The sequence below is a fragment of the Amblyraja radiata genome, chromosome 34 (genome assembly GCF_010909765.2).
Source record: "Amblyraja radiata isolate CabotCenter1 chromosome 34, sAmbRad1.1.pri, whole genome shotgun sequence".
In the NCBI taxonomy this organism is placed as follows: Eukaryota; Metazoa; Chordata; class Chondrichthyes; order Rajiformes; family Rajidae; genus Amblyraja; species Amblyraja radiata.
Genome location: NC_045989.1, coordinates 15291768 through 15305177, shown reverse-complemented (window position 1 = coordinate 15305177; position 13410 = coordinate 15291768). Strand labels below are relative to the sequence as shown.

The 13410-nt window shown below is 37.5% G+C and overlaps 1 protein-coding gene across 4 annotated transcripts in view; it reads right to left on the bottom strand.

Annotated features, from left to right (window-relative positions):
* The window catches only part of unc13c (unc-13 homolog C), a 378167-nt gene that overhangs the window by 218011 nt on the left and 146746 nt on the right, over positions 1-13410 (bottom strand). For 2 of the 4 annotated variants that reach the window (XM_033050675.1, XM_033050676.1), the window contains exons 1-2: positions 9035-9159; positions 406-3772 (exon numbers count right to left, since the gene is read on the bottom strand). The exons of the other annotated variants lie outside the window; for them this stretch is intronic. In XM_033050675.1, the coding sequence (XP_032906566.1) occupies positions 406-3517 (3112 nt within the window). In that variant the 5' untranslated portion in view covers positions 3518-3772; positions 9035-9159. Of the gene's footprint in view, positions 1-405; positions 3773-9034; positions 9160-13410 lie in introns of those variants that run through there. 4 annotated transcript variants of the gene reach the window in all.

Sequence of the window (13410 nt, the reverse complement as noted above, 5' to 3'; positions counted from 1 at the left end):
TATTTGAAACTGTCACCTCAAGCATAAGTGAACATACCCAAGAGCTGGTTTTAGTCAGGGTGACAATTATCGCCTACATCCTTCACAAAGATAATGACATGAAATAACATAAAACTTTCACTAAATGAATATAAAAAGAAAAGAAAGCCTACAGGAAAAGCAAAAGTTTGTAATCAAATCCACACTACAATAAATACATGCATGATTTCACTCCTAATTGTCAGATTCCCACTTAAAGTTAAATTACAGTATACCTGAATTAAGACCTCAAGAGGAGAGTTCAAATCTGAATTACATTCAATAGCCAATATCATGCACATTGTATTTAGTTTCTGATATTATATTTCCTCATATTGTTTAGCAAACATCACCCAAACATTATTTCTATAGATATGTTGTTCGTACCTGCTACTTGTTGTCTATACGCTTTGAAAGCAGCTTGCCTGAAGGTAGGTTTTATTCTAACTTTCTTTGCAGCTTCAGGAGGAGGTTCCTCTGGAGCAGTCTGACTTTCTTGACTTTCTGAACATTCTTCTGGAACAACATCATTTTCTGCCTCTTCTAAGATTTCAGCTATAGGCTCTTCTGCCTCTTCTAAGATTTCAGCTATAGGCTCTTCTGCCTCTTCTAAGATTTCAGCTGTAGGCTCTTCTGCCTCTTCTAAGATTTCAGCTATAGGCTCTTCTGCCTCTTCTAAGATTTCAGCTATAGGCTCTTTTTCTTCATTAAGACTGCCGACATCATAAGAGCCCTCTTCACTGTCTTCAGCTACGTCTGGGACAGTAAACTCTTCCAAAGGCTCCGGTGATAATGTCTGTTCATTACTTTCTTTATGAAATGTCTTATTTTCCAGTTTTGCAAGAACTTCCTCCATCACCTCAACATAATCCATTCCATGTTCTCCTGCTTGTTCACTGGACTCATCTTCCTCAGCTCTATAATAGTAAGGCTCATAATAAACATCAGAATCAAGAGTAGTGCTTGATTCGCCTGCTGTAGATTGAGAAAAGGTCCTCAAACGATCCATAAAATTGCCTCTCACTTCTTCTTCACTCAAACTCTGGGTACTTCTAGAGTCCATTTTATTCCAAACAACTTCCAAGGCAGATTTAGCACGTTGAAGTGATGATCCAAATTTCTGAAAACTGAATCCAGTATCTGAGAGATCAATACTTAGGTGACTATGCCAGGATTTAGCAGGTGTCTCTGCTGGGTCATTATCATTAGGTAGGTCACTCTGACTGTGACATCTTAGTGGAGATCTGTTTTGATACTGATAATAATCAGTAGAATACGAGTCATGATAGGGGTTATATGCATTTTCCCACTGATTTTGAGGTTCCCCATCAAAATCAATACATTCAGAAGTGTCAAATGTTGCCTCATATATTTCCTCCTCGTAGTCTTGGCCAGCAGCCTGGTAACTTTCATCAAAATCTGTTGTGTAGCTCAAGACATTTTGCTCTGATGGGCTATTTACTTCAGAAGCAAAGACATGCTGTGAAGTGCCAAGACCAGAGTCTGTGCCTTGTTCCAGATGCTGCCATTCTTTCCATGGCGAGAGGTCACATTGCAAGGACAACTGAGAATCACTGTAATGGCTTCTCTCACCAGATGCACATATTAACCCATTGCTCATGCCACTATCAGCAGTTTCTGTCTTTTCCGCTTCTGTTTGTCGCATGTAATGTTGGTCTTCATAGTCATGTGGTTGATTACTGGTATTAATCCAAGAGGATGCTCCTTCTTCTTTACCTCTTAACCAAATATCCTTTTCTGAAGATGAAACAACCGAGGCACCATCTGCTCTGAGTAAGAACTGATTGTCTGAAAAATCTTCAGAGTATGACACTGACTGACAGAGCTTCGAAAAATCAGACTCTGAGTGACTGAGCTTAGTTGTGCAGCAATCACTCTGCAGCCACGTGGGTGAGAGCTCATTGTAGTAAGGCTCTGTCTGTTTCTGGGCGTCTTCAAGTGGAGGTGAATGAAAATTGTCAGCAGTACATAACTGCGTTGAATTTGAATATGAGCTACAAACAACAGTTCTGTCAACGTTAACAACATTGTGAGATTCTGCACCTAATTTTGAAGAGATGAGTACTTTCTCAAAAACTGCTTTGGAACTAACTTCAAAACTGTGGCTGTGAAGGGCTTCCTCCAGGTCTTTGTCACTGGATGCTGATGATGCCCACTCACTGCCTCTCGGCTCCTCTTCAGCCGTCGTTAACTTCATATTCATACTTTCATAGGTCTGAGATTTTGGTGGAAGTGAAAATTCCTTTCTGTCATTTGGCTCATGAATGATCTCTGTGGAAATTCCAATGCCAGAACCTTTCAATTTATAACATTTTTTGAGAATTAAATCTCTATTCTGTGGATTGTCAAAATACACAAGAATAGGGCGGGGCTTAGCACTGATACAGTCTCGCCGCTGCCCCAGTCTATGGGCAAGTTCAATCTGAACAGTTTGTCGTGCATCCGTAAGCCCTAACTTGTCTTCTATAATTGCATAAATTATATTTTCAGTATTCTCGTGCACATCTTCTGGTACATTAATAAATCTTAGGCTTACACAGTTTCCTTGATAGTTAATTTGTCTAATATAGTCATGGATATCTCTGGTTTCTCTTCTGGACTGTACAAATCCAGAGCGTAACTGCTCAATTTCGGTTTGCACCACTTCCACACTTGTGGAAATTTCATCAATGGACTGTTTCAGAGCATTCACATGCCCACGCAGCTCACACAGCTCAGTTTCTATTTGACTTATTCCTTGAAGTTCCTTAAAGATCATTTCCATTACATCGTGAGTCTGACTGATGCAGCCAGTTGAACTGAATGTTGGTTCTAGTCCACTCTTCTGCTGCAAGCGCCCAGTTCTGTCCAAAGATTTGCTCCTGAAACCAAGAGTCTTTTTCCAAGTACTCATTTCTGTCTCTGAGGAAATACACTCTTGACTTTTCTTCCATTTGCGAAGTTTACGTAACGCACCGAGTCGTAGTATTGTACGATCCGTATCCGAGTTTCCATCTGACGCAGCAAGGCTACTGACACTTTTCCTATTCCTTCTGACTGGCATAGTGTGAGACTTCTGCTCCTTCACCTTCTGAGAAATACTGACTTCATTCAATGATTCAGAGGTAGCACTACCAACTGACCAGACCACCGGACCCTGTTTATCATTACTGGTAGAATTTAGTTTTCTTTCCAGTCCATTAGCTATGGCCACCCTGTAACTCAATGTGGGAGAAAGCGAATACTCTGGCCTTCCTTCCTCTTCATCCACGGACAAATTACGAGCAGATTGGCATTTTGCTAATCGTTTGACAGTGGTCTTCAAATTTGTGGAAAATTTTTGATTTTGAGCCTGATTTGCTTGCGAGTGCCGTAGTAATTTGTGGTCACTATTACTCTCCCTTTTTCTTGTTGTATTTGCTTGTTTCCTAGCAAACATTCCTTTGTAAAACTTTGCAATGTAAGCTTGGAGCAGATTCTTCAAAAGGGAAGAAACCATAGGGAGGGGCAACAGGTATTATCGATTCCAGTCAGTTCCATGGAACTTTGATCAAGCGAATTACACATTTGCATATAACATTTTTGCACGTGGCATGAACAGCATATGTCGTATATCCCAGCAAGTAGATGATATTTATAGGATATAAAATATTTAAGCAGATAACTGCCAGAAATAAGTCATAATGCTTTTGCATCTATAAGTCCTGCGGGATGGGCAATAGCACTGAACCAGCTGGATATCCCATGTCTGCCTCTGTTACAAAAAAAGAAGACATTAGAATTGAACTACATGTGATCAATTGTTTTGTTAAAGTGAGCATCAATATATCATGTCAGCAAACCATCAATGTATTACAAGCCAAATACATAAATATATATATGATTGACAAAATAATTTTTCAAGCTATATCTTGCAATAACAAACTCCAAAAGCTTGCAGAAATAAGTGAAATATAATTTGTACAAAAAATAATCGCGGAGCTGGCCGACTTGGGAGCGGGGAGAGCTGTGGTGGCGCGCGGCTGCAACCCGACCGGAGCTTCGGAGGCTCCAGCCACAGGCCCGGTGGACAGGAACATCAGGAGCTCACTGTCCCTGGTGGGAGAGTGCTTTTCAGAGCTCCTGCAATGGCAACTTCTCCCGCCAGAATCGCAGGGTTTAAATGACTCGGAGCGGGGCCTAACAGCACTAGGCGCGGCTTAAATGACCACGGGACTTACCATCGCCTGCCGGGGGCTTTAACATCGTGAGCCCCAGTCGCCTTGATGCTGCAGTTGGACTGCTGGACCGCGGGAGAAGAACAATGGGAAGAGATAAGACTTTTGCCTTCCATCACAGTGACGAGGTGTTGGAGATTCACTGTGATGGATGTTTGTGTAAATTGTGTTAAGTGCGTGTCTTGGTTTTTTTTGTAATGTCATGACTGTAGGAATTAAATTTCATTCAAACCTTGTCTGAATGACAGTAATGTCCCAGTAAAAAGGCAATTTGATGATCAAGTTCAAGATGATAAAGGTGAACATTTTAAATTGCAAAACTAAACATTCCATAATTTAATTAAGTGTATTTTGTAATTGTCACTTCTCCCATCCCATTTATGTCAACATTAATTTTAACATGATTGCCTAGTTATTTAACTCCAGTCAGTGACGTAAAAAACAACTCATTTTAACATCAGCATGTTGCTCTCTGCCTCTGAATTTCATTCCACTTAAGTCACTACTGACCAGCGACTCATTTCTAGACACAATCCCCACAAAAAATATAGAAATCCATTTTATTTAATTTTTCCTTTTTTTCGATCACTCAATCAGAATTTTGGGGATTTAAATTCTTCCTGAAAGAATATTAGTGGCTGATAAATAACTTTGAGTTACAGGTTTTAGCCAATAAACCCAAACATTAGACTTCCAGATGAGACCATGTTCACCACCGATAACTAAATGACCTCAGTTCTTAATGCTAGACACTACACTGGAAGGGTAAACTGACTGATACTAAAAGGAAAAAAGTGTTCCTAGAATCTCTTACTGTGATAAATTAAGAGAATGGCTTCCCTTAAAATAAAGCATAGCGTGTTCATCTGATAATAGTATTTTATCAGAAATCCTATTAACATTTAGAATTTGGCAAAATGTGGCAATATATTTAACAAAATATTACCACTAGCTTTATAAAACCGTTCAAATTATGTCAAATATTCAATGTAGATATGGTAATGACAATTAATTGTGAATCCTCAGAAAGCCTTGACAGAAGAGCTAGTAGTCTCCACCCATTGTTAATTCACAACCAAAAGCTCAATATTCACAACTTTAGCAAATAATTCAGCTCCTCTTCATGAACCATTACAGATAGAACCTGTTCATTGGCGCTTTAATTATAACAGTGAATAATAACACCAGCAACAACTGGAAAACAGATAACAAATAATTTTCCTTCATTGAAAGTGCGAGTTTGAATATGACATTATTTGCAATTGTATTCGGGGGAAATGAGGCTAATAAGCTGATTTTATTGTATAAATGTAGCACTTCAGTAAGCTGTTCAATTGACAATTGAGTGCAGGTACATGAATGTCAGATGCTTATGTTTAGGAAATGTGTCAATTGTTTGATCCTGGTGCAATTGACATGTTGAAAATGGGCAATGCAACATGATTGCATTTGGTATTGTGATGTTAATATTCAATTGGTCATGTGCTGTTAAATGCTTATATTAAACCCATAAGGAAAACGCTCCTAACTTCCAAAACAATGCTAATTTCTTCAGCGAGAAGCCAGTTATACATAAATTGGAGAATTCTTTGAAGGCAGTTTATTCTGCTGTATGATCAGCCAATGCTAAAGACTGCATCTTTGCTACAGAATCAGTATCGACAGATTCTTCTACTGCATAGTGCTGCGTCTTACTGATGAGGCAGGCATAAGCTAAAGCCAGGAACATAACTCAAGGTTGGATATCAGGTAATTCCATTAAAGTTGAAACTTTTTTAAAGAACTTTCAACACTGGACAGTTCACATTGTTCTTAATAAAATCAGGAAACAATTGCAAAAGAAAAAACTGTCTTAATATAAAAATGTCTATATCGTGCACTTTTTTAATAATTGCATTCTTTCTTAAAAATACCTGTGGAGCCTTGAACAAAAGTCCCAATTCGATTAAACTGCTTTTATGATAAGTAAATTCCATTTTACAATTACTTTAATGCACTTTAAAAGCTGCATACAAAAACAAAACCTCCATTGCAATAACTAAACTGTACCAACTGTGACAGTTTTTGTATATAATGAATTTAAACTACTTTATAAAGTATATTATAGCAAAACTAGTATGTGCTAAGATTTGGCTGATGTTGAAAGCCATAATCCATCATTGAGTTAAACACATAAATGCATATAAATGAAAAACAAACTTCTTCTGTGTTATGAAGCTGTCATTTGATTTACCTGCCTCAATGTAATCTTGTTTAAGGTCCAGCGATGAACGTTTCTGGCACTAAGGAAATTTAAACTTTATAATTACAAAAATGAGTTATAAGGGCTATGCCATTCTGATGAAGGATCCCAGATCTGAAACAATAACTGTTTATCTTTCCAGGATACATCCTAATCTGCCGAGATCTTCCAGCACTTTTCGTTTTTATTTCAGATTTCTCGCATCTACAGTCTTTTTTATCTTCATGCGCTGATTATAAGATATGGCCCAAGATTCTTACTTTCAATCCCATGCATAGTTTAGTTAAAAACTGATTATTTAGTTTAGTATAGTTTAGTTTAATTATACAGCGCGGAAACAGGCCCTTAGGTGCACCGAGTCCGCACCGACCTGCGATCCCCACACATTAGCACTACCCTACACACACGAGGGACAATCTTACAATTACACCAAGCCAATTAACCTAAACCTGTACGTCTTTGGAATGTGGGAGGAAACCAATCTCAGGGAGAAAACCCATGCAGGTCATGGTGAGAAAGTACAAACTCCGTACAGACAAGAACCCGCAGTCAAGAACGCACCTGCGTCTCTGGCGCTGTGAGGCAGCAGCTCTACTTCTACACCAATGCACCAATTATTTCATTATTATCAATTTTTAAATTATTATTATCCATTGAAAATGTGCATGTTATTTGTTGCCAGCTCTGTACAATTTTAGCAAGCAATGTAATTTATAAAAACAAATCCTACTTTAATCATCAACCATATTATTGCCTTTATCAAATTACAGCTGGAAAAACTATCTCTTCTGAGGCACCTTAGCATGGCAGGATGTCATAGCATAAGTAAAGCAACAGGCTAACACAATATATGAAAAAAAAAATTTTAAATGGAGATGCTGTAAATTAAAAACAAAAATGGAAAATGCAGGAAACACTCAGCAGGTCAGGCCGTATCTATGGGAGGAGAAACACAGTCAAAGTTTCAGGTCGGAGACTGTGTCAGAACTGGAGACTAAAGAATCAATTTGGGCTACAGGACGAGAGAGTGGGCAATGTCTCTGGAATGGCAAAACTGTTGTGTACATGGGGATCTACTGTAAATAATTATGCTTTTAGAGACATCCACCTCCTTCACCCTTGCTGCAGCTAAGCGAGTTTCTTTTGTCACCTTCCCAACTCAGGACCTCTGATCTGAAGAATTGGCTTTTCTTCTCTTCCCACAGATTCAGCTGGACCTGCTGTATTTCCAGAATTTTCTGTTTTTGTTTTAGGTACACACAGTAGACCAGTGCAATTCACAGCACCAATGCTAGGAGCTCAAGGTCCACTGAAATTCAAGTGTTCCAATGTATTGATTTCTATCGTGTCTTTTCTCAGTTCTCTCTTATTCATATGGGATATACTAAATGCCATTAAAAGGGTTGAATAAGAGCCATTTTGCCATGCTTCCTTCATATGTGGCCATTATCCCAATGGAAGCAATAAAGGAGTAGGTGACATTTCAAGTCTGAAGGACGGTCTGGACCCGAAACGTCACCTATTCCATTTATCCAGAGATGCTGCCTGACCCACTGAGTTACTCCACCTTTCTGTGTCTGACAGTAGCATGGGTCTGCCTGAAAACTTCTTTACTGAGTTGACAATGCCTCTTTAAACAATGGAAGGTCTCTGAAGTGAGGGAAGCCTCTGAGATCAGCAGATAAAAGTGCCTGTGAAATGATGTAATGTAATAGATTTAGCATTTTGTTAAAAGTTAGATTATCTTACTATTTCACATGCAATCAACATTTAACAGTCTAAATGTAAACTCTGGTTTTAGTTCCTAAACTCCATAGCAGGATATTTAAATATGAAGTGCATATATTATTTAGCCTAAAGATTTGAGGTTGTCACAAGGGTTATGATTCAATTTCCTCTGTAAAGCTTACACTGCATTGGTTAAACCTCATTTAATGAACTGCTTGAGAATGACAGAGTTAATGATAATTAAAATTATTTCAGATATAAAACCAAGAAGCCTTCAGAACCAATTTGAAAGAACAGGTAGTAACTGTGAGAACAATTGCTGGCTATCTTGATAGCACTACTGAAAAAAATAACATGTATATATTTTATACAGGTTGTGTGGCAATTTTGCAAGCTGTTCATGCTGAAAGATTAATCAGGATACGGGGATGTACAAAACAGATGGAGTAAAACATTTGTATTCCTATTTGTGAAATGACTTAAAATTGCTGTATTACACAGCAAAAATGTAACAACATGGTTGCACTAAAGAAATAATAGATTCTTCAGCTACGCATTGAACTACATTCTTAAACCCCAGGCAGTGAAACTGTAATATACATGGAATTTACAGACTGAGGTATCAAATGGGATTTACTTACATTATTAATCCATGATTTCTGCATAACAGTTGATTTAAGCGGAACATAAAGACAAAACAATAGCTATAATAGAATTAACTTGAGTGTCAGGGAAATTAATTAAAGCATTTAAGATGAATTATAAAAAATAAATACAAAATTAAATATCTTACACATTTCAGAGACATAATAAATTGGCAAGAACATACCTGTATTTTTCCAGATTTGCAATTAAAGAAACTACCCATCAAACAAAGGGACACATGAGAATTTTCCTTCAGTGCAGAAACACAGAGCAAAAACCACACATTTGATCTCCCATGCTTAATCAAAAGGGGAAATGCTACAGGAGACAGCACAGCCGATCCACTGTGCTTCAACTCAAGTGCAATCAGGCAGACTGGTGCCCTGCAATGTTATCTGTTTCTCTAAATTCCAGTGGTTTCCCTAAGCAGCATTCTTAACTGCATTCTTTACAACTTGCTACATAGATACTGTTCCAAAGCATCACCTGAAGTACAATCCTTTTCTCTTCCTTTCATGCTGCTTTAATGAAGCTTTAGCATGGGATTAAGTCAGTGCCCCTGATAACTATTGAATTGGTACAGCTTTCAACAATCACTACGGACTGACAATCCTATCATCGCGTGCATCAGCTTTAACTTCACATAGCAGCCTGCTTTGTGCCACTGCTTTGCACTCTTCTGCCCACATTCTGAATTGTACGACCAGCAGTCTTTCTCTCCTATAGTAACGTGTCTTCCTGCTTAGAGATGGTGTGAAATGAGCTCACCACAGAAGAAAAAACAAACCCCGCACACAGATTTTACACATGCAATGCTGTAGGAGACCCACAGCCGACAGCAGATGCATTGCTAGCTGCAATACTGATAACAGTGTGAAGCTCTCCTCAGGCTCGGTAAGGAAATCTGTTTGTCAGGGTTGTGCTGTACCTGACCTTTCATTTATCAGCTCAACGTGACCTATTGTGACAACTACATAACCATTTTCCATAATGGGCTAATGTTTATGATAATTATCATTTAGTTTAGGGATTGGATGAATGTTTGAATAATTTTAAAAAAAAATTTTACTTTAATATCAGAACACTTAAATTGAAAACTACTCTATTCCCAGTGTATCTGTATTAATTAATCACCAAAGACAAACATTTAAAGTTATCACTTGACAGTAGATTATAGTTTCATTTTTCTCCCAATGATATTAGCCATTCAACAAGAAGTAATTAAAATGTACACCAATGAAATAGCCATTTACACATAATCATTTGAACATAACTATATATTAATTAGGTTCAAAAGATTAGTGTTTTTTTTAAATGAGTATCCAATGCATTATTTCTTTGAGAAATGTATACTTCCATAAAGTTTCAACATGGAATGTGGCCAAAGAATCATCAAGAATTTTGCTTTGCAAATATCAGTAAAATCCATCTTCTAACAATGGAAGTTTTACCATGTATACTTTTAATATGCTGTGACAAGAAAACAAGCAATTTTAAGCAAAACTGTTGATGACAAAAACTTCTTAATTACAAACCTAATTTCCAGATTTAACTCTTTGGGTCATGATATAACCTCAGCAATTTAAAATATGCCATTTTGAAAAAATGTCAGTCATAAGAGCATTCACCTCAATGTCAACTGTCCCATTACTTCTTGAGGAATGGAATATTCTATGATCTACAGTAGTTTTTTTTGTGTGGCTGTATTGAGAATCACATACTGTCCATATCAGAAAGTTGTTAATCAATAAAGAAATTTGAAGCACACTTGCTTTATTACATTTTTGACATCAGATACACCTGGGGAACATCATTTCAAAAAATGCTTCCTTTGAATTGATTCCATAAATCAAAAACAACTATAATGTATCCATTCTAAACAAGTAATTCTATGTTTGAAAAATACCATTGGGACCCAGAAGACCCTGCAGAGGATTCTTTTCATATACCCCACCTCCCTTTTTGTCAACCAGCCACAGAAAGAAAGCCCTCACTACATTTAGAAATCTCCAAATGAGAAATCACAGCCTGCATGCATGGAATTCCCATTCTACTATAGCATCAGTGGCAATATTCTCATATCCGAATCAGAAGGTTGCTGGTTAAAGCCTCTTCTGAGCTGCAGAAACTGGGTTGAAATCGGCAAAGGAGGCGCCGTCTTTTGATACCAAATTAAACCAAGGCTTTTTTCAAAGAACAAGCAACTTACCTTGACCAACAACAAGATTATTTATCTTATTGCAATCTGTGGAATCTGGCCATACTCAAATGCAATTAATTTTGCATATATTTCAGCATTGGAAACATTTCAAGAGTACAAAATTGAGTGTAAAGTGTGTTGTGTTTTATGGGATGTGAAGAATTACAGTATCGTATTTATCCCATTCCAGGGAGATTGGGTGCAGGCTCAGGTTTAATAATAATAATACATTTTATTTATGGGCGCCTTTCAAGAGTCTCAAGGACTCAGGTTTAGTGTTGGATTAGCCAATACTATCCATTCCCCATGTGTCCTTGGTACTGATTAGGCTACACCTCTTGCACAAACACAAGGAATATAAGTGTTGGCCATGCAGACCATTGAACCTGTTTCACCATTCCAGAATTTGAGCTGATTGCTTACCTCAAATTCACTTTTCCATCTGTTCTTATGCCCATTGATTTCCATTATGCCCATTGATATGAATCTTCAGTTGCCTTGAAGTTGTTTGCTCCAAGACAAGTATGGCTCTCTTAAAATGTTCTGGATTGCAATAGAAAGAACTATAGCTGCTAGTTACAAGTTAATACATCAGATTCCATGTACTTCAACCAAAATAATGAAGACACATCCAGCTGAGGTACCAAATTAGCAGGTATATTGTAATGCTATACTACTTCTATTACTAAGTACGTTAAACTGAGCTTCTAATTGACCACAGTCAGCTCTCCCATAAGAGGCATTACCTGGTCATGCTTCCTGCACGTGTACTTAAACATTTATTTTACTCACATGGACACGTTAATAGACTATTAGATGTTATTTATCAAATTAATACAACATAACATCTGTTTAGGTGTACCTTGATGTCTGCTCTCAGAATAAATCTCATCAATTACTGAAGGTGAAAAATAAGCACTTTGTCTAAATAATCACAGCCCAAATCCAAGAGGTAATGCGAACTCTAAGATAAGCTTCTCTGTGGACTACAAAATATCTAGCTTTTGCATGTTCTGGATTTTGAATGTTATACAATGAGTACATAGTAATTGAGTAACAAAATCACACACCGTCATTTCTAGGACAACCATAAAAAGAAAAAAAAGCTATTTAGTTGGATTTACCAAGAAGACTGCAGACTGGTTCCAGCTTCTCTTCATAATGGTTTTATTGCTTATCAAGCTGAAGAGCACAATCAGTCAAACACTGATAAAGATGAAGAAAATTAGAACTGCTCAAAACAATACCAGCAACAATCTCAGTGCGGAATTGTTCTGTTTCCTCATCTTGGTACCTCGGCTTTTTATGCCCGCCTGAAATGAGCAACTACCTCAGTGACGAATATTTTCTTGAATATTTTTATTTATTGCACACTGTGTACTGTTTATAATCTTTTCCTACATTTCTCTGTTATGTTATTTTTCCCTTTGTCACATGTTAATCAATATCTATTTTTCATTTTATTTCATTTATTGACCTTTCAATACCGTAAATATCAAGATCAACACAGATTTTTGCACTTTAGCATGGAGTACAATGGTGAAAATAGATGATTCACCAACACCTTGTCTGAGGCATTTAGGGATGAGTGACAATTGTAAACCTTTCCAGTGACACCAAATCCCACATGAAAATAGGTGTATAGTGATCCATGTTTTCAAACTAATTTAAATAAAAGGAATTTGGAACCATTTTAACCTATTTGGAGCTTGGGTTATTAAGACTTTACTCTAAATGACTAACCTAAAAAATAATGGATCAGAGGCCTTGATTTCACTGGCATGTGTTCAAGTGAACATACACCTGTATTCTAGTGTATTGAACACGACCAAAAAGCATCTCTTAAGTGAAAACAATACAACACGAATTAATGTTTACCAGCCAAATACCAAATGTAGATCACATTATCATCATGCTAAATTACAGGTTAATGACGCAAAAGTCTCACCTGACTGCTGTACATATATTTGGGAATGCTGGCAGTTGGCCAAAAAGCAACCACAACAGACACAAGCTGAGTAAAGCTCCTCCTGTGCATCATTAATGTTCTGATGAAGGAATTTGAGTAAAACGAAGAATTTGATACGAACAGCGCATGTAGCAAAGGTTTGGATTTAGTATAAAACTACATGGGAATACTACCGAGAACCATACAGTACAGGAACAGGCCCTTCAGACCAACTCCTCCATGCTGACCAAGATGCAAATTTACACTAGCCCCATCTGCCTGTTCTTGAACCATGTCCCTCTAAACCATTCATATCCATATACCGATGACTTTTAAATATTGTTATTGTAAATGCCTTCAACTATTTCTCTGGCAGCACAGTTCATATTCGTACTACCCTCTGTGGGGAAAA